Source organism: Ictidomys tridecemlineatus, chromosome 5, assembly GCF_052094955.1.
Source record: "Ictidomys tridecemlineatus isolate mIctTri1 chromosome 5, mIctTri1.hap1, whole genome shotgun sequence".
In the NCBI taxonomy this organism is placed as follows: domain Eukaryota; kingdom Metazoa; phylum Chordata; class Mammalia; order Rodentia; family Sciuridae; genus Ictidomys; species Ictidomys tridecemlineatus.
Window position 1 is genome coordinate 97168612 of NC_135481.1, and position 24542 is coordinate 97193153.

The 24542-nt window shown below is 48.8% G+C and overlaps 1 protein-coding gene and 1 long non-coding RNA gene across 4 annotated transcripts in view; one reads left to right on the top strand and one right to left on the bottom strand.

The window, feature by feature from the left end:
* Ltbp2 (latent transforming growth factor beta binding protein 2) overlaps window positions 1-24542 on the bottom strand; it is a 108060-nt gene that overhangs the window by 56995 nt on the left and 26523 nt on the right. For all 3 annotated transcript variants that reach the window (XM_021723775.3, XM_040274547.2, XM_021723774.3), the window contains exons 4-6: window positions 1879-2069; window positions 839-1009; window positions 172-378 (exon numbers count right to left, since the gene is read on the bottom strand). In XM_021723775.3, coding sequence (XP_021579450.2) covers window positions 172-378; window positions 839-1009; window positions 1879-2069 — 569 coding nt within the window. The remainder of the gene's footprint in view (window positions 1-171; window positions 379-838; window positions 1010-1878; window positions 2070-24542) is intronic.
* LOC144377891 (uncharacterized) lies at window positions 12891-23218 on the top strand. The gene is made up of 3 exons (XR_013439133.1): window positions 12891-12971; window positions 13175-13247; window positions 22152-23218. It is a non-coding gene; the product is annotated as an uncharacterized LOC144377891 (long non-coding RNA).

Below are 24542 nucleotides of genomic sequence, written 5' to 3' on the forward strand. Positions count from 1 at the left end.
AGGGAAAGAGGAGTAGGGAAGGGAGCAGAGCCCTGCGGTGGGGGAGAAAGAGGGGGGACTGACAGGGAAGGAAGGCCTGGAGGTGCTTCCCTGTCTCCAGCCAGCACAGCGAGGTGGCCTGCCCCGACCTGGGGCTCCTCCCAGGCTTGCTGCCCGCTGCGCTGCACTCACCCATCTGGTTGGAGAGGGGCAGGGTGAAGGTGGACTGCTTCAAGGGGCCTTCCAACAGGGCCCTGTGGCGGGAGCCCCTCTCCAAAGTCTCCTTCTCCAGCTGTGGGGCAGGCAGGTGGCAGAACTTCCCGGTGGAGTTGGCAGGGCACCAGCATTCATCCCGGCCAATGCAGCGCCCTCCATTCAGGCAGGGTATCTGGCAGAAATCTACAAGAGAACAGTGGCACCGGTCCCCCCATGTTGCTTGCTGGAAACAAGAGAGAAGCAGGCAGAGCAGGACAGGAGATGGGGATGGCTAGGGGAGCCCAGTACCCACTGAGTCCCCAGAGCAAAGAAGTAACCAGCCCTTCTTTCTAAAAAGTCCTTCCATGTCTCCCCATGATGACACAGGACACCAGGCAGTGGCCCCACTGTGAACTCCCTCATTTCTCTGTGGAGGTAACTTGATCTGAGAGGTTATGTGATTTGCCTAGAGCCACACAGCCAGGCTGGGTGAAGACTCAGCCAGCCCTCCCTGTGACTTGGGACAATGGATGGAGCCACAGGACAGAGCAGCGGGCTTCCTTCCTTGGGAGAACTGGGCTCCGGTCCACGGCAGGCCTGTCCCTCTAGCACCCCAGCCCCCCAGGCCCAGCCAGGAACCATCTGGGTGGGGGAAGAGACTCACAGATGCGGAAGCCGGACTTGGGGTCATGCCCATGGCCGCCCTGGCTATACAGGGTGGTGGTGTCGCCCCGCTCACAGCTGTTGGCACAGCGCCCGCGGGCACAGGTCTGCTTGCAGATGGTGGGGGTGAAGACGATCTTGATCTTCTTGATTTTCTCTGTGAGGTTCTGCCCTGCAGAGAGAGGGCTTGGGTCCAGGGGGCAGGGCTGAGAGGCACAGCCGTGACCTCCAGAGCGTGGTTAGAAAGGCCCACGGGACAGGGGGTACATCCACCCCAAGAGCATTTGCATAGCACCTTTTGGATGCCAGGTCCTCGGTGGGGGCAGGATAACCTTTGGGAAGTTCACAGATACAGCTTTGTACACCTTACCTCTCAACCCTCGTGATGGGTATTGCTTTAGGCAGAGCCACTAGAAATTGTCGTTTGTGTAGGATAAAATGGCTGAGCATGGGCAGTTTGGGGACGTTTAACCTAAGATTTCCATTTAACTGTTGGACCGAAGCTCAGAGACTTCCAGGTGGCCCCCCATCAACAGCTAGCAAGTGCAGCAGCTGGGCTTTGGACCAAGCGGCAGGGAATGGAATGTTGCTCAAGCTGGCCAGGAAGGAGGGCTTTCTACAGGAAGTGGGCAGGATAACGCCTGAGGGATGATTAGAGTCAGGTTTGGGGGCCCGATTATGGGAACAAGGATCGAGCCCTTTATGTGGTACATTTGGTTCGTGTAGGGAAGCCACCAGCAAGGCATCAAGGAGGAAATGTGGAGGACTCGTGATCCAGGAAGGGTGGTGGACAGGCGGAGATAGAGCAGCCAAGGTCTCAGGGTCTCCACAGGGGCCAAGTCCAGGCCAGCTGGTTTGGCAAGCCTAGAGTCAACCCAGGGCAAGTACCCAAAATACTGTTTTTTGATTGACTGAAAGAATGACGGACAAGGTGTCGATTCAACTCCTCTGGGAGAGTGGAGAAGGAAGTAGAGGTGGGGTAAAGAGGGGTGGAGATTTAGATGTCCTGTTCCTCTAGGTCCTGAAGCAGGACAGCCTTACCCCAGGGAGACAAGAGGTGGCCCGGAGATGCTGCCTGCTGGGGACCATCCCTCTGCTCCAGGCCCAGGCCCACGGGCAGAGCATTGGAAGTCAGCTGGCCGCCGGCAGCATGGGCTGGGTAACGTCTGACCGTCCGGGACAGGCCCACGTGCTGCTGGGCGGGGAGGACTTGGCTGAGCCCACTCAGGGTCCTATGGAGACAGACAACCATGGCATAGGGGTCACATCCCAGGAGCAGCTTCTCTGTGCCCTCCCTCATCTGGCCACCCGGCTTCCCACCCTTACATTGGAAGACGGCTCTTGGTTTGGCTGCCCTTTCCCCAGCCTTGTGGCCAACTCCCTAAACATGAAGGTGTCCCAAGACAGAAGGACTGAGCTAGGGCTGGCCCGCCATCTCTGGGGGAGCGCCCACCCTATATGGAACAGCCAGGCTTTTGCTGGATTATTCTGGGCAGGTCACTCAGCCTCTCTGTGCCTCAGGACCTTGACTACAAAATGAAGGCCTCAGATTGTTCCTACATAGCTCTGACATACTCAGAGTCCTTGAGAGCCCGCTTATGGGCCTGTGCTCACCCCCTGCCACTTGTCATATCACCCTTTATATGAATTAACTGTGGAGCACCCATTCACAGGTGGATTCAGGGACAGAGCCCAGGATCTCCCTCTTATTTATTTATTTAAATTTTAAAATTTGTTTTAATTAGTTTAACATGACAGTAGAATATATTTATGCACTTTAATATATCATACATAAATGGGATATGATTTCTCATTTTTCTGATTGTACATGTTGTAGAATCATGTTTATTTTTATTATAAATAATATAGTAACAATATTCCAGGAAAAAAAAAACATGAATGCATCATCCCCCACCCAACCAGCAAACACTTTCACCTATTCCTTCCAACCCTTGCTCAGATAAGTGATTTTACACTATCATCATCATCCATAGACACAAGTTAACTTGATCTTTTCACTTAACATTAGATCACACTCTACAGGATTCCACTTTTTTTTTTTTTTCCTTTTTGGTACTGGGGATTGAAGCACTGAGCCACATCCCCAGCCCTTTTTATATTTTACTTAAAGACAGGGTTTCACTGAGTTGCTTAGGCCCTTGCTAAGATGCTGAGGCTAGCTTTGTGAATTCTTGATCCTCCTGCCTCAGCCTCAAGCCACTGGATTGGGATTCCATATTTTTCACTGTTCCATGATACTTTATCTGAAGATGAATCACAACTTTCTCAAAGAGTCGCCTAGTATTCTTTAGTTGCTTTAAACTTTTCACGGCGGACATTCTTACACATAAGGATTTTTTTTTCTGTTAAAATATTCCTTTACTATTTTATTTCATTCTGTATATTTGAAAATTTTAAATAATGAACATTTTTATTTATCAGAGGATTCACTGGACTATTCTCATCTTTTCTACATGTCTCCAATTTTTTAAAATAATAAACATTTTGAAAAGGGTTACTACTTTAGGATTAATTCAGTCCCTTGGGCTACAATGGCTGTGTCAAAGGTTACAAACATTCACGGCTCTAATATGCACGGCGCTTTGCTTTCTGGAAGGATCACATCAAAATATACAAACACACTTTGTAGAGCAGAACCTCACCACATAGCATGTTAGGTTTTCGTTGCTGTTTTTGCTTTTTTTTTTTTTGTACTTTATTCCTTGAATGAGCACAAAACAGCACTTCAAAGTTGATTTTATCTCCCATTTTAAAATTAATTCTGAGGTTGAAATTTTGTTCATCAATCTATTTCCTATTTGTATGGAAACTTTCTGCTCATGACCTTTGACGTCTTAACTATTTGAGTTGTTTGTCTCATAAATTGTAACCCACCAGCCCCAGATTCCTTTCCCTGGACCGTTGAGAGGACTGGGAACACATGGAGACCGTGTGGTTATTTTGTGAAAACAAGTAAATGGTCACAATTTGAAAAGTATGCTGGAATTTTAAAGTCCATGAACAAAGGGACAGAAAAGGGTTAGTTACAGTTTGTACTAAATACCTCTTGCCAAGCCAGATAAGAAAATGTGACTGAGTCATTTAAAAGTCTTCTTCATCTAAAGGGAATAAAGAGACTAAAAAAAAAAAATTAAAAATAATTTTAAACAAGCAAACTCGTTACTGCTGCCTGAGCATCCTTATATATAAAAACCCAAGTGCCTAATCTGGGATCAACATGTTTTCACCACCAGAGTCGTCTGAGCCTGATTTATTGTCATTTATTGCTGTGATGGAGAATTAAGTAACAGGAATAATATCAAGGTTCCCGGCAGATTCTCCCTGCATAGAGGCTGCTATCCCAATGGTTCACCTCAGCCTCGTCCTCTGAGGTGGGCAGGGAGAGAGGGCAGTGTGAAGGGCTGCAGGCTCTTGGCTCTGCCCCCCGGGGGTCTCCAGCTGGCTCCTGTTTCCCTCTCGGCTTAGAAGGCAGAGGCAGTGGGCCAGGGTGGAGACTGTGAGCCGTGGGGTCTGGGAGCCCAGTCACCTGGCCTGGTGCCATCTCTACACTCACTTCCCTAAACCAACCACAAGCCTTCAGCCAGGTCTTGGTTGTGTGTCTCATCCTGATCTCAGTCAGGTTGGTGGGGCATCAGGAGAAGAGTCTGGTGCCTTGTTTGGTCCAGGGTGGTCCAAAGAAGCAGTGTCCCCCTATGGACAATAGAGCAGGGGCAACAGAGGCAAGCAGAATCCCAATGAGAAGGTAACTTTTTTAGAAGAGCTGCTGCAATCTCAGCTGAGGATAGCGGTCCCCAAACTTATACAGCACAGGATGGAACTTGTTATCTCTCTGGATTGTTCCAGGAAAGTCCCAGCAAATCTGCCAGAATGGACCCAAACTGTCATCTGTAGACCTCAGGATTTCATGGATTAGTGAAACTGTGAAGCAAATCTGAGAGACCAACATAAATGGCCAACGTTTTATTTAGGTGTAATATTAAAACACGCACACCTACCAATGATTACCACCATCATTTCATGAAAGAAAAGACATCGCAGTGCCCAAAACCCACTTGAATAAGTTTAACATTATGGAAATCTCACCACGTTGACTTCACTTTGCCTCTTTGTGGGCCGTAAAAAGTCCATTGCAGGGTGGGGGTGGGGGGCTGGGATTGTGGCTCAGAGGTAGAGCGCTCGCCTAGCATGCGTGAGGCACTGGGTTCGATCCTCAGCACCACATAAAAATAAAATAAAGGTATTGTGTCCACCTACAACTAAAATATAAACCTTTAAAAAAAAAAAAGGCTATTGCAGAGAGCAGCATACTACGCCAAGGGGGATCCACTAAGTTCTGCTCTCACCCAAAGACTCCAGGAGTCTTTCAATGAATTTGGGGAGAAAAAAATTCCCATTCTAGCTACATGGGACCTCCCAGATCCACATGAAAACAACCTGCATAGTGTGAACCCACAATTGTGACACACAGTTAAATGTGCAGAGTGTGCCCATACCCTGACCCCACACTAAGATCTTCAAATGGTGATGTGGAAACACTCGGTGAGGGGCTCCAGGTTATCCAACCCAACCACTTCCACCCTTGCCTGGCAGTTTCATCTAATTTATAGAGATATAAATAACATAGGTTTCCAAATACTATTTTGTTATTGAAGAGTCTTTGCTGCTAAAAGATAAGTTGAAAATATCATTATAAGGTATCAATATAAGGTAGAAGCATTATCATTACCACTCATTGAAAACTGAGTCAGCTGCTCTATTTGTATTTATTTATATTTCTATTCTATGAGATGGGGTCTTGCTATGTTTCCCAGGCTGGCCTCAAACTTGTGATCCTCCTGCCTCAGCCTCCTAGGTACTTGGTATTATAATCAGGTATGCACCACCACATCCAGCTGAGCCAAAATGCTTTAAATATGTCCCCTTATCCATGTTACTTTAGTGATTAAGAAAAGTAAGTTGCAGAATAATATGGATGATATGCTTCCGGTTTTATGTTTTAAGAAAAATTTCTCCCTCTGCCTTAGACATTGATATATGCAAAAGAAACATCTGGAAAGATCTGTAAACAGTGGCTTCTCCTTGGGATGAGAGTGCCTGTGCATAGGTAACTACAGTTTTAAACATTACATATGTCAATATTTTGGGAATTTTTTAAACAACAAATATGCATTGTACAGAATAAATATATATTTATTTTGTAATGAAAATAAATCTATATCCTTCCCAGAAACTCCATTTTAGAGATAAAGCAGTGGAGGCTCAAAAAAGCATGTAAATGCCTGCAAACAACTAGGACCCAAGTTGGACTGTGGTGGGGAACAGGTTTGCAGATGCAAGAAAGACTAGAAGGACTCCAGAAAGTCTCAGGAGGAAGCGACCTTTGAGCTGGTGCTTAAATGGATGTGTAGGGTTTCTAGAACCCAGAATTAGGAGGAAGTTCTTCTAGATTGGGAAAAAAAAAAAAATAAGGTGATGCACAGAAGTGGGAAGCACCAGCCATGTTTAAGAAAGAATCAGGAGCAGAGTTTGAATAAAGCACAGAATGTAGGCAAAGAAAGGGAAAGGAAAGAAAAGCCATTGAGTGTCTACCAGGTGGCAGGAAGTCTGCTAAGTGTTTCCCAAAATTTACTTAATCAAACACTCTATGATCAAAAACCTCTGCTTGGCCCAAACTGCCTTAAAACAAAGTAGAGGATAAATGACCAAACGGGGAGAATATGTGCAATCTTATCACAGACAAAAGAGGAATCTCGGTAACATCTAAAGAGTTCCTAGAAACAGGAAAGAGTCCAGTGGCCCTGAAAGGAAGCCAGCAAAGGATATGAAGAAACAGTTCACAGGGGGAAAAAAAAAATGTTTCTTACACAGGAAGAAATATGCTCGACCTCTTATTAGAAATGTACAAATGAAAACTACTCTGAGACAGGAAGTCTTAATCCATCAGACTAGCAAGACTGTGAACGTTTAATAACACTCCCATTGGGTGAGACTGCAGAAACAGGCCATTCTCTCAGATGTTGCTGGCAGGAATGTAAATTGATACAACTCTTTTTGCAGGGGAGGTGATACCAGGGATTGAATCCAGGGGCGCTTAACCACTGAACCACATCCCCAGTCCTTTTTTACTTTTTATTTTGAGACAGGATCTTGCTAAGTTGCTGAGGTCCTCTCCAAGTTGCTGAGGCTGGATTTGAACTCACGATTCTCCTGTCTCAGGCTTCCCAAGCTGCTGGGATTACAGGTGTATGCCCCTTGATTCGGCTCTTTGACAATTTTGCATTATACTCCCAGCACAAGGCAGGTATGCTCTGACCTTGCAGTCCCCCCTCAGAGACTATTCTGCAGGTAAACCTGCTGTGGTAGGTGCTACTGCTGTTCTGCCGAGGCCCCCTTTGCATTCCCAGCAGCTGTAAAGGAGAGCCAAAGACTTCCACCTGGGACTTCTGAGTCCCAAGCTTGGTTAATGGGAACCTCCTGAGGGGCTCCTCCCACCACCTTGACTGCCCAGCCAATGACTGCCCAGCCAATGGCTGCCCCAACAGAAGTTCAAAAGCCCCCTCTCCCTTTGTCACAAGAAGGGACAACTTTGTAAACTCCAGCCTCATCTGGGCCAAAGCTTGATTTATCTGGGAATCTATCCTTCCTTGGGTCTCTCCATGTCCCATTCTGCTTTCCTTCTCCTTAGCATTCTCCCACTGAATCTCACACACCTGAATTCCACCTCTGAGGAACCTGACCTAAGGCAGTGGTGTATATCCAAGATGATACATGACCATTCATAGCAGAACTATTTTGTAATAGCGAAATATTTTGTACAGAATAGAAACTACTGAAGTGTCCTTTCAAGGGATTGGTTTTATAAACTAGAATCTAAAGACAGTGGGGGGGGGGGTAGTGCACCCTGGTAACCACAGCTACTCTAGAGGCTAAGGCATGAGGATCACATGTTCAAAGCCAGCCTTGGCATTTTACTGTGGCCCTGCCTCAAAATAAAATAAATAGGGCTGGGATGTAGCTCAGTGGTGGAGGCCCTGGGTTAGATCCCCAGCATGGCAAAAAAAGAAAACCAAAGCCTTAGGATCTATCTAGGAATGCAGTCATGCACCCTGGACATAGAAACAGCTCCTTGACATCAGTAAGGAGTGTTCTCCAAGATATATATTGAAATTTGAAAAAAACAACAGCTCAAATCCCACCCACCAGCTGTTTTCATATAGCCTGTAACCTAACAATGGTTTTTATGTTTTTAAATGGTTGAAGAAAAAAAAAGTCGTAAGAGTAACATTTCTTGACATGAGAAAATGATATAAAATTCAAATTTAAGTTTCCATAAATAAAGCCTCCTTGGAGCACAGCCACACTCATTGTCTAGCACTGTTTTTGCTCTGCAGCCATTCAGCTGAGTAGTTGCAGAAGCCATATGTCATAGGAAGCCTAAAATATTTACTCTCTGGCCTTTTATGGAAGAAGTTTGCTGACTCCTGGTGTAGGGCACGTAAACTTTTGTGTAAAAATACAGAAAATAAGGATACATGTTGCATTTATTTGCATAATCATAAAGCAACCTTGGAAGGATACCCTGGAAAATTAATAACAGTGGTTACATGTGTGGGAGGGGTGGTGGGTGGGAAGTGAGGCTGGGGCTGGGGACCGACCAGTGCTATAATTGAATGAATACTAACTCTGTGCCCGGCTTGGTGCCAATGATGCATGTCACATGCATTCCCTCACGTAGGCCTCTCCATAACCTAAGAGTTAGTATTCACTACCCCATTTTATAGTCGAGGAAACAGAATGAGCAGAAGTTCTATGCCCTATTGAAGTTTACAGAACACATACGTGCAAATGCCAAGTTACTAAGCCAGGTTAACGACATTCTAAATGCACCCACCATCTGTCACTTCTATCGCCATTTTACAGATGAGGACATTAAGGTTTTGAGGGATTCAAGAATAAGTTTGAGCCCTCATGGACGAGGGCCTGAAATATTGTATTGATTGGGTAAGGGGACATCCCTGGAGATCTTGGAGCAGGAAAATGACATGGTCTGAGGAAGAGTCCACCCTCTTTCACTCATCAAGAAGCACTTGTGAGTGTCTGTCACATGCAGGCACTAGGGGCCAAGGCACTAGCTCCCCTCTCAGCTCCAATGGAGGCTGGACAAAGAGACTAGCACCTGACCAAAGGTGAGGGTAGCCCAGCACAATGGCACACATCTGTAATCCCAGTGGCTTGGGAGGCCAAGGAAGGAGGATCACAAGTTCAATGCCTGCCTCGGCAATTTAGTGAGGCCTTAAGCAATTCAGTGAGACCCTGTCTCTAAATAAAATATTTTTTAAAGGGCTGGGAATGGGGTGCAGTGGGTTCAATTCCCGGTACAAAAACAAAACAAAACGGTTTGAGGTTCAGGAGAAGCTAGCATTGGCTTTGAGAACTCTTGGTCTCCAAGTGGGTCTAGGACAGGATGCAGTGGGCATTTCTAAATGATGATTATTCTGGAGAAAGACTCCCTGGTGGTTGACAGACTAGGAAGGGGAGGGCTACAGACCAGCTGGGGAATGCTTTGGCTAGGGTCTGGGCCAGGAGTGACCAAACATGGGACCAAGAAAAAGGTCTGAATTCAAGGGATGTTCAAGAGTAGAAAAAGAAAATTCCCAGTGGAATGGACAGAGGGGCTTCCAGGAGCCCAGACCTCAATCTGAGTCCTACAAGATATGGATGATGGGCTTGGTTTTGGACATGATGAGTGTTTTGTATCTCAAGATGGATCTTAAGGGGCTGGGATTGTGGCTCCGAGGTAGAGCACTCGTCTAGCATGCATGAGGCCCTGGGTTGGATCCTCAGCACCACATAAAAATAATTTAAAAGAAAAGTATTGTGTCCACCTATAACTTAATATTAAAAAAAAAAGATGGATCTTAAGGACTGGGTGGGGATATAGCTCAGTGTTAGTGCTTGCCTAGCATCACAAAACCCTGGGTTCAATCCCTAGCACTTTATTAAAAATATAAATAAATAAAGAGAGTCCAAGGGCTGTAGACACAGGGCGGGGGTGGGTCCTGAGTGAGGAAGTGCTGGCTGCTGAGCTGGGGTGTGGGCTGTGCCCGCTCAGGGAGAGCAGAACTAGCTGCAGAGGATATTAACCCTGCTTCCTGGTTGGAAGGGGAAAATCTGTTAATGAACAGAACAGTCTCAGTTTTAAGTTTTACTCCCGTAAATCCCTCTCCAACCTCTGGCGCCTGCTACCACTTGTCTGCTAGGGCGCGATTAAAGAAATGAACAGGCAATCGGCTCGGATTAGCAGAAAACCATGCCAAGAGCCCACCCGCGTCACTCGACATCTCCACATTTCTCTCTTTTCACGGGCACGTGTGTGCCTAGGGCCGGCTTTTCCTTTTGGCTTTGGTTTTGTTTCTTTGTCATAGTTTCCAGTTAGTTCCATCATGGATTTCAATGTATTGAGAGTTCACGGTATTCCTTATAACTTCCCGAAGCTGTGGCACCTAAACACCGGGAACGTAAGTGTGAAGAGCCTAAAAGGGTGGAGAGCCCTGGGGCCTACAGGGCTTGGGGCAAACAAGGTAGAGGCCGTGAAGGCAGCTGGGAGGCAGCAGCAGTGAAGGGGACGGAGCAGGGAAAGTGCCCCAGAGAGGAGGACTGATTCCCAGAACCTCTGCTTCAGGCCGAAGGGGCAGCAGCGGCCTCCTCCTATGATTGTAGGCCCAGTTCGCTGCAGGTTACACACCCTGGTGCCTCCCAAGTGGCTCAGTCTTACCCAAGGATCTGGGTGCTGTCAAGGCTTGGAGAGGGCAGAGATCTGCCTCCTCTCTCCATCTGGCTGGCCAGGGAGGCCTTGCACCCAGGCCAGGGTCAGATGGCACTGGGCTGCCACACACCGCAGGAACCAAAGGCAGAGAGAATAGGGCAGTGAGCTCAGTGAGTACTGTCTGGGTGGGGCTAGTACCAGCCTGTTGCCTGGCACCGTCTATACGGGTACCCTTGCTCCCTACTGCCCATCCTGGAAGGGTGAAAGTCAGCCCTTCCTAGGTGTCCCCCAGGTGTCTCAAGATCACTCTGCTGCTGGGCCACCCTCCCAACCCCGTCAGCCTCCCTGGTCTGCCTGAGGACCCCACTCAGCCCTGTGAGTTACACCCCTCCCCTGCTCTGAGGCCAAGCCTGGGGCCTCTGGCTCTTTCCGTGGCCACACTCAGGTCTGAGAAGATTGGATTTCTGGTACCCAGGCCCCAGGGGATGCCGCTGACAGGATAGGGATGGGGGCGGGATGGAGGCAGAACCCTGCAGGGGTCTCTGCTTCCCAGAGTTGCACCCTGGTCTGCTTCCAAACTAGCTTGGAAGAGAACACAGCATCCCTGTTTCCAGGCAGGTAAATAAACTGGAGGCTCCAGCTCTGCACGTTCTGGGGAATATCAGGGAGGACACCCAGCCCCCGCCAGAGACCTCAGGCCTGCCTCCAGAGCAGCCCTGAAGTAGGTGCTGCCTCAGTTCCCAAAGGGTCCAGAGACCCCTAAGAGCCTCATTGCTCTCCTCCACCATCCCACGCCTCACACTTCTGTGGACTGTGAAGCCTTTTCCACTGAGTAGCCTGCTCTGTGGGGCCCCCGGCTGCCAAGCCCACACCCCTTGGCTTGATGCCTGCCTGTGTTCTCTTCTGGCTGGGCAGGAGAGCCAGCAGACTTCCTGGGCACAAGGCCCACACCCAGTGTGGGACACAGCTGGGAGGAGAAGGTGGCCCCGAGGGGCTGCCCAGGGCCCAGGCAATGCCCTTCCTATTCTACCTACTTGCCCAAGAGTCATATTCCTGGGGCAATAGCCTTCTCCCTCCCACTATGAAGAAGAGCTCCACCAAGAGTCCTCTGCCTCCTTGTGGGCCCACCGGACCACCCTGGAGCTGGGCCAGGAAGGGACTGGGTCTTGCCCTTTTGATATCCCCTGGGAAGACTTTTCAGCTTGTGGGAAACCTGGATTTCATGAATTAGGGCACTTAAGAGGCCTTTGAAAGGTGCAAAGACCCATCATGGATCCAGATAGGGAAATGGAGGGAGGGTGGCCTAGTATGCCTGTTGCCTTTGCATGGATTAGAAAAGGGGCCCCTCAATTATCAAGAATACAAGTAACAATAAATGTTGGTGAGGATGTGGAAAGAAAGTTTCACTCATACATTGCTGGTGGGACTGCAAATTGGTACAACCACTGTGGAAAGCAATATGGAGATTCCTCAGAAAACATGGAATGGAACTACCATTTGACCCAGTCATCCTACTCTTTGGTTTATACCCAAAGGACTTAAAATCAGTACACTAGCATGACAGAGCCACATCAATGTTTATAGCAGCTTGATTCACAACAGCTAAACAAGGGAACCAACCTAGGTGCCCTCCCACAGATGAATGGATAAAGAAAATGTGGTACATATACACAATGGAATATTACTCAGAACAAGATTATGGCATTTGCCAGTAAATAGATGGAACTGGAGACTGTTGTGCTAAGTGAAATAAGCCAATCCTCAAAAACCAAAAGCCAAATGTTCTCTCTGATATGTGGATGCTAACTCACAATGGAGAGTGGGTGTTAAAAGTGCTTTGGATTAGACAAAGGGGAATGAAGGGAAGGGTAAGGGATGGGAATAGAAAGATAGTAGAATGAATAAGACATAACTTTCCTTTGTGTATGTCTGAACACATGACCAATGTAACTCCATATCATGTACATCTACAAGAATAAGAAGTTATATTCCATGTATGTATGATAGGCCAAAAGACATTTTAGTGTCGTGTATAACTAGTAAGAACAAAATTTTAAAAATTAAAAAGAATCAGAATTGATGGTAATAACCACACAAAAAAAGAAAGAAAGAAATAAAAGGGGCCCTCTGGGTGGCCAATGACAGAAGTTGCCCTTCTTCCTTCAGGCAGATTACAGCAGGTCATATTTTAGCTTTGTTCCTCTCCTGACCAGCACTCTTGATGCAGGGAGCAACATGCACAGCCATCCAAGTTGGCCCAAGGACAAGGCCCTGCATGCCAGCATTTCATAACAACTCAAGAGAGGAAAAGCAGGAGAGCCACAGGAGCCAGCGGCCTCATGGCCAGGTAAGCTGTCCAGCTCCAATGCTCCAGGCCTCCTAAGAAGGAGGGGAACTAGGGCTGGGTGGCTGGAGAAAGCTTTCCAGAGTTGTAAGATGTGAGCTGGAGGAAGGGTTGGGAGGGAAGGGAAGACCAAAAACACAAAGGGACAAATTCAGGGATGTGTCAGCAGTGATGTCCAGTGTGTGATGTGGCCTGTCTGGTTACAGGGAAACAGGAGCCAAGGATGACCATAAAAACAGCAAATAGCTTCTTCATGCTTATTACATGCCAGGCACTGTGGTAAGTACTTTGCATATATTAATGTATTTATCATTAAAATTTGGAAGTCAGAGCCAGGCGTGGCCTGTAATCCCAGTGGCTCAGGAGACTAAGGCAGGAAGATTGTGATCTCAAAGCCAGCCCCAGCAACTTAGCAAGACCCTGTCTCTAAATAAAATATAAAACAGGGCTGGGAATGTGGCTTAGTGGTTGAGTACCCTTGGGTTCAATCCCCGGTTCCAGAAAATAAAGTTGGAAGTCAGTATTATACCTATTTATGGATGAGGTATAGAGAAACTAGATGATTTGTCTAGTCACCCAGGCAATGACTAGCAGCTAGGATATTCCGATTCCAGATCCTGGACTCTGAACTTCTACACTAGGTCTCTGCTTGAGAACTATATTTTGGGACTAGACTGTAGAAGACCAAGAGTCTGGGCCTCGTCCTATGGGCCTCATGCCTAAAAGGGAAGCCTTGGAGAAGGTGTTTTTACCAGAAAGTAACATGGTTCAAAGGGGTGCCTGCAAAACCCCTCCCTGAAGATGAAACCCCCATCCTGCCCTGCGCCCACACTGCCCAGGCAGGCAGTGCTCCTCAATGAGCTGGGTGTGCTTTAGCCACTTTTGCATGCCAGGTCCCTGGATCTGAGCATTTAGGGACAAGGCACAAGTCCAAGTCATCTAGTACTCTTTGTGCCTGGAAGGAAGGAGCGGGGAGAGGGAGGGACGGAGGGTGGGACTGAAGGCCGCAGGCAAGGCTGTGCCTGAACAAGACCTCTGCTAGTTACCTCACTCAGAGATCATCCCTCTTTTGAACACCCTTTATTCCAACTGGTCTGAAAAATCCATCAGGACATACAGAGAATGAACAGTAGAAGGATTAATAGGTCGTAAGGAATTCACACAAGAATGGTTATTTATTCCTGCCTTATTGGAATGTCTCTGAGGGGTGCAGCTATGGGAGCTAATAGCATCCCAGGATGCTATGGGGCAGACACCTGGAGATGTTAAACCCAAGGACCAAAGGTGTGTGTAGATGTGTGACTGGAGAACAGATCAAGGCCTGAGTTTCCCCCGGACGTTATTCATGCTCCTGCTCATGTTGAAGGGAGGTTACTGCTCTCAAATCCAAGGGCAGGAAGCCAGCTGAGCGGAGACCACAAGACTTCTCCTCTGCCCAGGGTAGGTGGTTGGGGTGAAGCAGTGGAGTCTTTGGGAGCCACAGTGTTCCCTATAGAACCCATCTTGATCAAATAAAGTAGTCCCCCTTTATTTGCAGTTTTGCTTTCTGCCATTTCAGTTATTCTCAAGGTCAACCACAGTTCAACAACGTCAAATAGAAAATTCTGGAAATAATTCATGAGTTTTAAATTGTGTTCCACTCTGAGGAGCATGATGAAATATTTCACCATCCAACTCTGTCCCATTCATTCAACTAGCATGTCCACCCTGTATACACTACCCTCCCGTGAGTCACTTAGTAGCTGCCTTGCTTATCAGATTGATGGTATCACAATGCTTCTGTTAGAGTAGCCCTTATCTTACTTAATACTGGCCCCAACATGCAAAAGTAATGATGCTGAAAATTCAGATGCCAAAAGAGAAGCCAAAGAAAAGCTGCATAATGTTTTCTTTAGGTAAAAGTTCTTGATTTAACAAGGAAAGAAAAACAAAACTTTGCTGAGTTTTCTAAAAACTATGAGTTTGCTATCCTTGAAACTGTGAAGAAAGGAAAAGAAATTGGTTCTAGTTTTATTGTCATACTCCAAACTCTAAGAGCTACAGCCACAGTGAGCCAAAAGTGTCTAGTGAAGACAAAAAAAAAAAAAAAAAAGTATTCAAATTCAGGGTTCAGTACAATCTGCAGTTTCAGGCATCTACTGGGGAATCCTGGAATGCATGTCCCTGGGATAAGGGGATTACCATGACAGTGACACTTACTGAACACAAACTAAGCACCAAAATATATGACTTCATAGAGGTTTCCCAACAAAAACCCAAGAGGTAGGACTCAGTGTCCCATGATCTGTGTCTTCTGCATGGGGAAAGGAAGAGCTGGCCAGGCTCCTGTGTCTCATGAACCACCACCCAGGGTTCTAAAGCTGGGGTCTGATGGGTGCCAAGGCTCAGCCTGCTCCTCCCATCACTACAGCAGAACCCCCCAGCTCTCAGGCTCTGGCCGCAGGCTGCCATGGTGTCACTGCCTGAATTACAAAGTGGATGAACCCAGGAATGGTGGGACAACTGAAGCCATCCAGAGAATGAACACATAAGGCAAGGCCTGTGAGACCTGGCAAGTGTGGCAGGAGATTAGAGGAGGAGCAGGAGGCAGAAGAACATGAGGCTGCTGGAATGGAGCAAGCGCCATTTCTCAAAGCCACAGAGAACCTGGTATATGGGCACATCACCACCACTAATTTGGCTATGAAGTGTTTGATTCCCAAACCCTTGAGTTCCCAGCTCACAGCTCTTGGGACCTCTCCATGTGCCATCTTGAACCCCCTCCCTGATGTGCATACACACACAGAGCTTAGCAGGCCTGGCCTAGGGTGCAACTCACAACCCATACTCTCATCCCCTGTGTCCTTGTGTCCCCAGTATTCTGCTAGGTGGATCCTCTAGAGTGTCCGCTTGCTCGGTAAGGCCAGTCCATGACTTCAAATGAGTTTCCCCACTTCTGAAGCTTCCTGGACAAACCCATCATCAACAAGCAGTTGGAGGCCTAGGTCAAGGGTGCACTCCTCAGAGGCTGGCCAAAGTCCTGGCTGTCCACAGCCAGCCTGTCCTTCCTGCTCTTCCCACTCCAAGGCTATACACAAAAGATTTCTACAGAAATTCAGACTCCAACCTGAGAAGTTTTCATTCAGCAACTTAGCCTAACCCTCCCAACCTATTGCCACTAAAATGCACCTGCTAAGGCCATTTCAGCTATGTCTTGACATTGGTAAGAACCTTCCTTGATAAGAACCCCAGCCATGGGAACTGTCACCCCCCATTTTGTAGAAGAGAAAACTAAAGCAAAGATAGGCTGTTAACCACCCAGGCTCAATGCAGGGGTGGGGTCTCCAGGCCTGAGTTCTGTCAGCCTTCAGCCTTCAGTGGATAACTTCCTGACCCTGCCTATGGCAGGAAGCCTCAATAAGGCCAGAAACACCTTCGAATCTCTGGGCAGATTCTCAAGAGTTTCTAGTGACTGCTGTTATCGTTCTCACATAAACAATAGGCTCAGGTAACCCCAGAATCATGGACAAATAAGAATGGATGTCCTTCATGGAAGACCTAAAAGCTACCATTTATATGTTAGGAACAATTCTGTAAGAGGATGGTGGTCATTCCCCCATCCTGCAGGTGGGAAAACTGAGGCTTCCGAGGCAGAATCACTTGCTCTAGGAGGCCTGGCTGTTCAGTGGTAGAGCTAAAACTCACTCAGGCTTATCTTTGGGGGATCAATCATTTCATAGCTCCTTCCTTTCACACTACTATATTCTGTAAGGCCTCTGATCTCCATCCAAGACAGAAATATGAAATCTGTTTTTTTCCCCCCCAAGAAAGTGGCCCTGGAAGGGTGTGGCCTGGCTGGGCTTGGAGAGGACACCGCCTCATGGGCAATATCAGACTCCTGCAAGGCGCCTCTGACGCAAGCCAGGCCCGGTGCCGCCCTTGTGGGTAGAGGAGTTAGGCAGGGTGGGGGGCTGGGGGCCCGGAAGGAAAACACTGGGTGGGCAGCCCCCTAGGAGAAGAAGTGTGGTAGCTCCACAAAGATTCGTAATCTTTGTTTTGCAAGGAACAGGGATTTTTCTCCTCAAAAAGCACTCCACTTCCTTGAATTTTAGACCTTTCACAAATATTTTTTTAGGAGAAATAAGACGAGAAAAATCCCCACAGAATGCCTGGACCAGCTACTCACTTCCACAGTGAATCACCAACACAAAACCACAGTTATGCGACTAACAAAGAAACTGTGTGTTTTCACATTTCATGATTGGAAATCATTTAGCAATCTTTCGCTATGTCATCTGCAGGCAGACAGACAGACAGACACACCCCTCTGGGTCCTAAATGCAGCCATCTTATAATAGGGTCGCCAGATGACTTCTCCTTTGCTAAGCTTAAATCCCCCCTCAGCTCCTCTCCCGCGGTGGGGTGAATGTGTGCATGCGTGATCCAGGGAGCTCTATTCGAGTGGAAATGCCTGCACGTTCCCGAGTTCTTTTCTTAGTTCTGTTATCATAACACACTTTGCTTTGCTGAAGCAGTTTTACCTGGTAAGCTCCCAGTGCCTTTTCTGACAGGGGCAACTGAATTAACCGATGGCAGATTTACAGATGGAGTAACTGGAAAAACTGTTGGGCCCATAAATCAGAAACTTCCTCTATATCGGGACAAGGGTTGGAACTTGATAGGTATTTGAAAACCTTGAGCCCCAGTCACAGGGCCCAAGAAACCTCCATTAGAACTTTTGAAGCATGTTCTCCCCACAGCTTTCTGCTCACGCCCTGTGTCACATGTGCACAGCCCCAGGGGATGACACCCTCTTGAGGAGCCAGCGTTCTGTACAAAGCTTTCACATGGGGCAGACCTTACCAGGCATCTGAAAAAGAGCTTTGGTTGTCTTTCCATTTCCTCTTGCTTCATCGCTCCCTAACCTTTTTCTTCCAAACAAAAATCCTAGAGTCGTTAAGCTAGTTAAGCGCTGTGAGTACAGCAAGCTACAGGGTCTGTCTGTGGTGGCTACTTTTTAAAGTCCTGTGCTGGAAACTGCCAACATTAGTGTTCTACTGAGGCTGCTGAGCTCCCTTCATGCCCCACGTGAGACTGTGGGGAACGCTGCCCCAGGCTCTTACCATTTCCTGGATTTTTCTGGATTTTTCTGGATGCACCATCTGCCCTAGTTGTAGCTTTCTAGTTGAGCTAGAAGTCCCTGCACTTGCCAAGCTCACTGGCTTCAGAGGCTGTTCGGCAGAATGCCGGGAAGCGCAGGTTAACCTCGGTCCTCTTGTCGTAGAGTGGGGGGTGACAGGAATAATGTCCTCACCAGGGCTTTGTGAGAACTGGTAAATGTGCTGAAAACCTACCTGCCACTGCAGACCCCTGCCACCTCACCCATGGTAGGGCCTGAGAGTTTCCTTCACTCTCTGCCTTTCAGCCTGATTGAGCCAATGGGGAACCCCAGCAAGATGTCAAAGGGCAGGAAGAGGGACAGGGGAATCCCATCCTCCCACTACCTCCAGATAGGCCCCAGGGGTAGCCCTGGAAGTCGTGCTGTCCTATAGCTGTGCTGCTCTGGGTTCCAACCAATGCTGGCCCTTCGTCCCTTTGGACCCAGAGGCCAACCCTGGAATGCCCCATCCATTTATGCCCATGCCTTCATAAATGGACCCTTTACTGCACTGTCCTTGAGTATGTCCTCTCTTCGCTGCTGGGACTCCAAATGATTCAGAGAAGAAGAACGATCAGCTCTCAAGCACTGAGCAGCGAGCCTCGTGACTCAGCCCTTCATCCACATTCCTTTCTGACTCAGACATGGACGCTGTGTGGTGGCCGGCATCAGCAGCAGTGTCCTTATACACCGAGACTCAGGGAGGTGGGAATCCCCCACACACATCCAATGGAGGATGAGCAACAGAATCAGATGGACTGAGGTCTGTCTGGCTCAGAGCCCAGGTTCTCAACCCCTGTTTTGTGGTGTCCCCAGAACTAAAGGAGGTGGAGCCCGTAGGATGCTGGCTTCCTCATTGAGGCTCCAAGATAGGAGGTTACAAAAACAACCACACTGCACTCAAAAAGCCACAGTCCTAAGTTCTATTGACCATAAACCCAACCCCAACCACAACCACAACCCTCAGGTTAAAATCTCACCCCCAAGCCACACCATTGCCATGCCTCTAATCTTATCCTACCCACCACTCCATTGTTAAACTGAGTAAAGTGAATGTCACCCTGACCATAAGCCTAGTTCTATCCAATCTTAACCCAAACATCTACCCATTAACCAGAAATCTAGACCCACCACGAAGGCTGTGGGGAGCACTGGGGCTCCCCCTGCCCCTCTGCCCACATCCCAGTGAAAGGTGCAGCTGCCTGCCACCCCCCATTTATAGGCCACTGTTGGACACAGTTGGCCAAAAAACCTCCGTGCAACACCCACTTTCTGCATATCACTTTGCTGTGACTTTGATTTGGGGACCACAGGGAGGAGAAAGAGAAGGGTCAACTAGCACAGTGCCTAAAACTCAGCAGGGGTGCGATGGGAGTGCTGGGAATGAGTCCTGTTGATGATGATGACGACGACAGAGGAGACTCAGAAAAGGGAAAGGACCCAAGGCTTTCTCCATCACCAAGCCACCGGCTGTGGGCAAGAAGGAGGCCATAGTCTAAATCTCAGAAGATTTGGGAAGGCTTGAGGCCGGGCTGGAAGGCATCCTTGCTCTAGTTTGGATCTCGAATGTCCCAAATCCCATGTGTTAAAAGCTTGGTCCCCAGGGTGGTGCTGTTGGAAGGTGGTGTAACCTTTAGGAGGTGGGACATAGTAGGAGGTCCTTTGGTCACGAGGCATGCCCTTGAATGCCTAGTCTCTTTCTCTTCCTCTCTTGCGTCCTGGCCATGAGGTAAGCAGTTTGCTTCGCCACACCTTCCCAGCCTTTGCCATCTGGTTGCCAACCAGATCTTGAATTGGAATCTCCAAAATAGTAAGTTGAAATAAACCTTTCCTCTTTATAAAGTTAATGATCTTAGGTATTTTGTTATGGTGACAGAAAGCTGACCAATGCAGTCCTTTTTGGGAAGCAAAGCTGGGGAGGTCCTGATAATCCTCCATTCTGAGAAGGGAGGCACTCAGTCTTTGGGGGCCACCTTTGGCCAGATGTCTACTTTGGGGCTTAAATAGGAGGGTGGGGAGGGAAGAGGTAGTGTGCAGGAAGCAGGCACCATTTTCCTCAAATCTGTCCAGCTGTCCTATGTGAGGAGAGGAGAGGAGGTGTCAGAAGGCTCGGGCTCCCCTTCTCCCCTGAGCACTCAGAGGCTCGTCACTAACCCCAAGGTATCTGCACTGAGCAGAGCATGGTGGAAAGGGGAGACTCGCTAGTTCCGCCACACAGGGACAAAGAAGACACGCTGGCCCCCACCTTCCTCACAGCCTCCCCAGGAACCCCTAGGCCCAGTTCAAAGCATAGACAGACTGCGTGCCCTGGGTTGCGTCTGTCCAGATCTGCTCTCTTTTTACACTTCATACCCTACGGCCAGCTGTGGTCCTGCCACGAGTCTCAGCTATGTGTGTGGGTTAAAGAAATGCACATGAACACGACAAAACCCCAGAGGTCCACCTCCTTTTCAGAAGAACCTAGAAAGAAACTCAGTGGTCAAACCCAGATGGAGAAAATTGCTCGAAGCAACATATTTTGTGAGGAAACGGGAAACATCTTTCTCCCACCTGGAAAGAAGCATAGTTTAGGATTGTAATATATAGCTTTCCGGGAAGGTGTGGCCTTGCACAACTCTTGGTGTACCTGTCCCAGAGACTATGGGGAGGGACATCTGTGGTGCTGAGTCTAGCAGCTAAAATTAACCATGAGGTTAAAATCATGAAAAGGTTGTGAGAGAGGACTTCAGTGAGGAACTTCTACAAGTGGCCCACGCACACACATGAGGCATAAGCAAATACCCCAGCTCTCTGTCAGGACTGCTACACAAAAATAACAGACGCTCCCCAAGCCATCTTTCCCACACATTGTCTCAGTTAATCCTGATAACTTTCCCAGTGAAAAAGGAATTGTCTTTCCCATTTTACCAACAGGGACATCAGTGCTTGGTGAAGTTCAGTGGCTTGCAAGGTCACAGTGGCTGAGATGGGAAGCAAAATTTGGTCTCCAGATTCTATGTGTATTCAAAATAGTGTTTTCTAGGTCCTTAAGGTTGGGGAGTTCCAGAAACCTAAGGAGGCAAAATTAGGATTCAGGATTATAAAAACAGGTTAGGAAAAGGTATGGGGGGGAGGGGCTGAAAAAAGAAAGGGAGGGAAGGTGCTCAAGCCCTGGAGACCCCCAAAAGTACTAGAATTGAATCAACCCAGCTGGGAGGCACCACTCGCTGCCGGGAGGAAGGGGAGACACAATGAAGGGTGAAGACACCCCACCCTGCTGCACTGACAAGGAGGATCTGAGGCTGGACAGTTAGGGACAGCTAAAGTCTGTCCTGTTCAGGGGCTCAGGTGTCCTTGTCATGACCCTAAAAGTAGGCAGCAGGGGACTAGGCATGTTCACCTTCAGGGATGGAAAATGGCCAGGCTGGAAGCCAGAGTCTGAGACCTCAGCTCTTGAGCTTAGGGACAGCTGATCCAGCCCTCTGGTCTATAAAGGCCAGACTGAAGTCCAGGGAGAACAAAGACCTTCCCAAGTTCTCCAGTACCAGCTGGTCTCTTGTCATGTCTCAAGGGCATCCAAGAATGGTTTTGGGTCTGAGGGACTTGAACAAGGAGGAAGGAGGGCAAATAGAGCTATGCCATGCAAAATAACAAGCAGGCGTGTAGAGGAAGGATGAGGTGGGAGGCAGCTGGAGCCCAAGCCAGGACAAGAGGCCCAGGCAAGCCTCTGACTGGACCAGGATCTCCTGGGTTCCCAGGACAGGCCCACCACCTAGACGCCAACTCCCATGCTGCCTCAGTTTCCACATCTCAGACACTGAAGTGGTGAAAATCCTATCTTGGTAAACAGGGTGCCTTATGTTAATTTGCCTCAGAATGGGGAGTAGGACAGCAGGTGAAGAGATTTGTTGCATGGTAGACTCCCCACCTATCACCCCACTTGCAGGACTTCCAATCCTCCCAACCACCCCAAGAGATGGGGATTAGTTCTCCTGACACCCACACACTGAGCTGCCTCCTGCACCTTATCATTGGCCCTTCTCCAACCACCAGCCTTCTACCCACAGGGCGCCCAGCACCGGCCAGGAACCAGTCCGGACTCCCCAATACCAGTGCCATGGAGCCTCTTTCCTGCCAACCAAAGCTGAGTTCTGGCTCTAGGTTCATGACGTCACCAGGAGAACTGTCCACAGCAGCCCTGCAGGAAGCCCTGTCCCTGTCCTCTCCCACCCCCACCCCTGTTGGTAAAGAGGACAGAAGTCACAAGCTGCTCAGCTGGATCACCATGCTGGCATCTGCTCCCAGCTACCCTCATCGATGTCAGGAAGGGATGCTGGCTTCTCTGTCCTCTTTGTCCTCAGGAAGGCGTGCCTGGGTCTCCCTGCAGTGACTCCTTGCGCAAAGGTCCACTGAGAGATCGTTATGCTCCCTCCGATTCACAGAGGCCACCCATCTGGAGACAGAGTCCTGGCTCTGCCCACTGGAGATCTAGACAGGGCCCGGGGAAGAAGGGAAGCAGCTCTCCCAGCTGAGGCCTCGCTCTAGCAACAGGAGGTTAAAGGTCACAGATGGGGAAGTGCCAAGAGGGCCTCTACCTGGGCGCACACTGCCACATGTGCTCAGGGGTCCCCTTCCACCTCTCCTCAAAGACCAAAGCATGAGAGGCTAGTGTGCAGCATGGGACAGGTGGGGCCACGGGAGAGGGCCGAGTCACCTCACCTCTCTGAGCCCCTCTTTCCCTGTAACCATGTCAGGACCCTGGCAACCTGAGGCTGTGAACTGTAAGACGTACAGGAGACAAGGCCAGTAGCTCCACTCTGGGCTGAGCAGTGTTCAGGGTCGGCAAACCCACAGAAACCCTGGGCCCTCTGCACTGGACATCTGACTGGGCTAAGAAAAACAAATAACTAATAATTCAAATAAATAACTAAAATATCCAAGATGTTAGTTCTGGAGAGGGGGAAAAAAAAAAGTAGCCAGCTGGTAGGTAGGGAGTTTGGAGAGTGTGGTTTAAATGGCTACAGAGGGTCTGGCAGTGGTGGGGTGGGAAGGCAACCAGCCCTGGGGAAGAATGTTCTGGTGTGGGTTCATTTATGTCCCCACAAGAAGAGACATTAAAGTCCTCACTCCTGAACTGTGAGTGTGGCCTTATTTGGGAATAGGGGTTTGCAGACATAATTAGTTAGGTTTCAGGAGGCCATAACAGACTAGGGCAGACCCCAAATCCAACAGAAATCCTCATCAGAGACGACAGTAGAAAGCTGATGACAGAGGTCAGAACTTACCCACCCCCTTTGCTGGCAACTGGACCCAGGGCCTCGTGCACAGTAGGCAAATGCTCCATCCCAGCCCCTGGAGACAGGTTGATGAGGCTACAAGCCAAGGAATGTAAGGATGGCTAGGAGCCACCCCATTCTAATAGAGATGCCTGGGACAGATTCCCCACAGAGCCTCCAACCCTGCTGACACCTCGACTTAGGACGTCTGGCCTCCAGAACTGGGAGAGAAGTATCTGTTTTAAGCCACCATATCGATAGCTTTGATATGGAATCCCTCAGAAACAACAGAAATAGCCGTGTTCCAGGAGGGGAGTTAGCAAGTTCTGAGGGCCCCTGGGGTGGGTGCATCTCTGGCAGAAAAAAACCAAATGGCCAGTGTCACAGAAGCAAGGTGAGTGGGGGGACCATGGGGTGAGGGTTGATATTGGCGGTATCAGCAAGATTAGGGGGGACAGATCATGTAGGGCCACACCTGTGGCAAGCCCTTGATAAGAGGAGCTGTCACACTTTAGAGGGTCCCAGCGGGAATGGGCTGCAGGGGTGGGTGCGGTTGTCCCCCATGATCTTTGTCTCCTGGTATAATGGATACGATTCACTAAATGGCTAAAAGGAGATTCCATCAGCTGCTTTAGGAATCCGGGAAGACCATCCTGATAATCCGGCTGGACCCAGGGTTTTCATGGGAGCCCTTAGTGTGGAGAGGAGGCAGGAGGGTCAGGGAGAGGGACGCAGCTGAAGGGCGGGGCAGAGGAAAGACACACATGAAGGGACCTCTGCTTTCCCCAGCTTGGAAGATGAAGGAAGGTGGCCACAAGCCAAGGGATGAGGGCAGTTTCTAGATGGTAGGAACAGCCCTCAAGCCACAAGCCGGCAAGGAAATGAGGGTCTCCATCTGCCACTGCAAGGAACTGAAATCTGCCACTAACCTGACTGAGCAAGGTTCTCTCCAGAGCCTCCAGGACCCAGCCTGGGACACCCTGATGTCAGCCTGCTGAGCCCCGTGTCAGATGTCTGACCGAGAGAGTGGCACACCAACAGACCTGTGTTGTTCTGACCTGCCAATCAGTGGTAATGTGTTCTGGCGGCCCCAGAGAATGGAGACATGGACTCTTTCAGAGGTGGGGCGTGCAGAGCAAACATCCAGAAGAGACAGAGACTGGGACTGTACAGAAGGCAGAC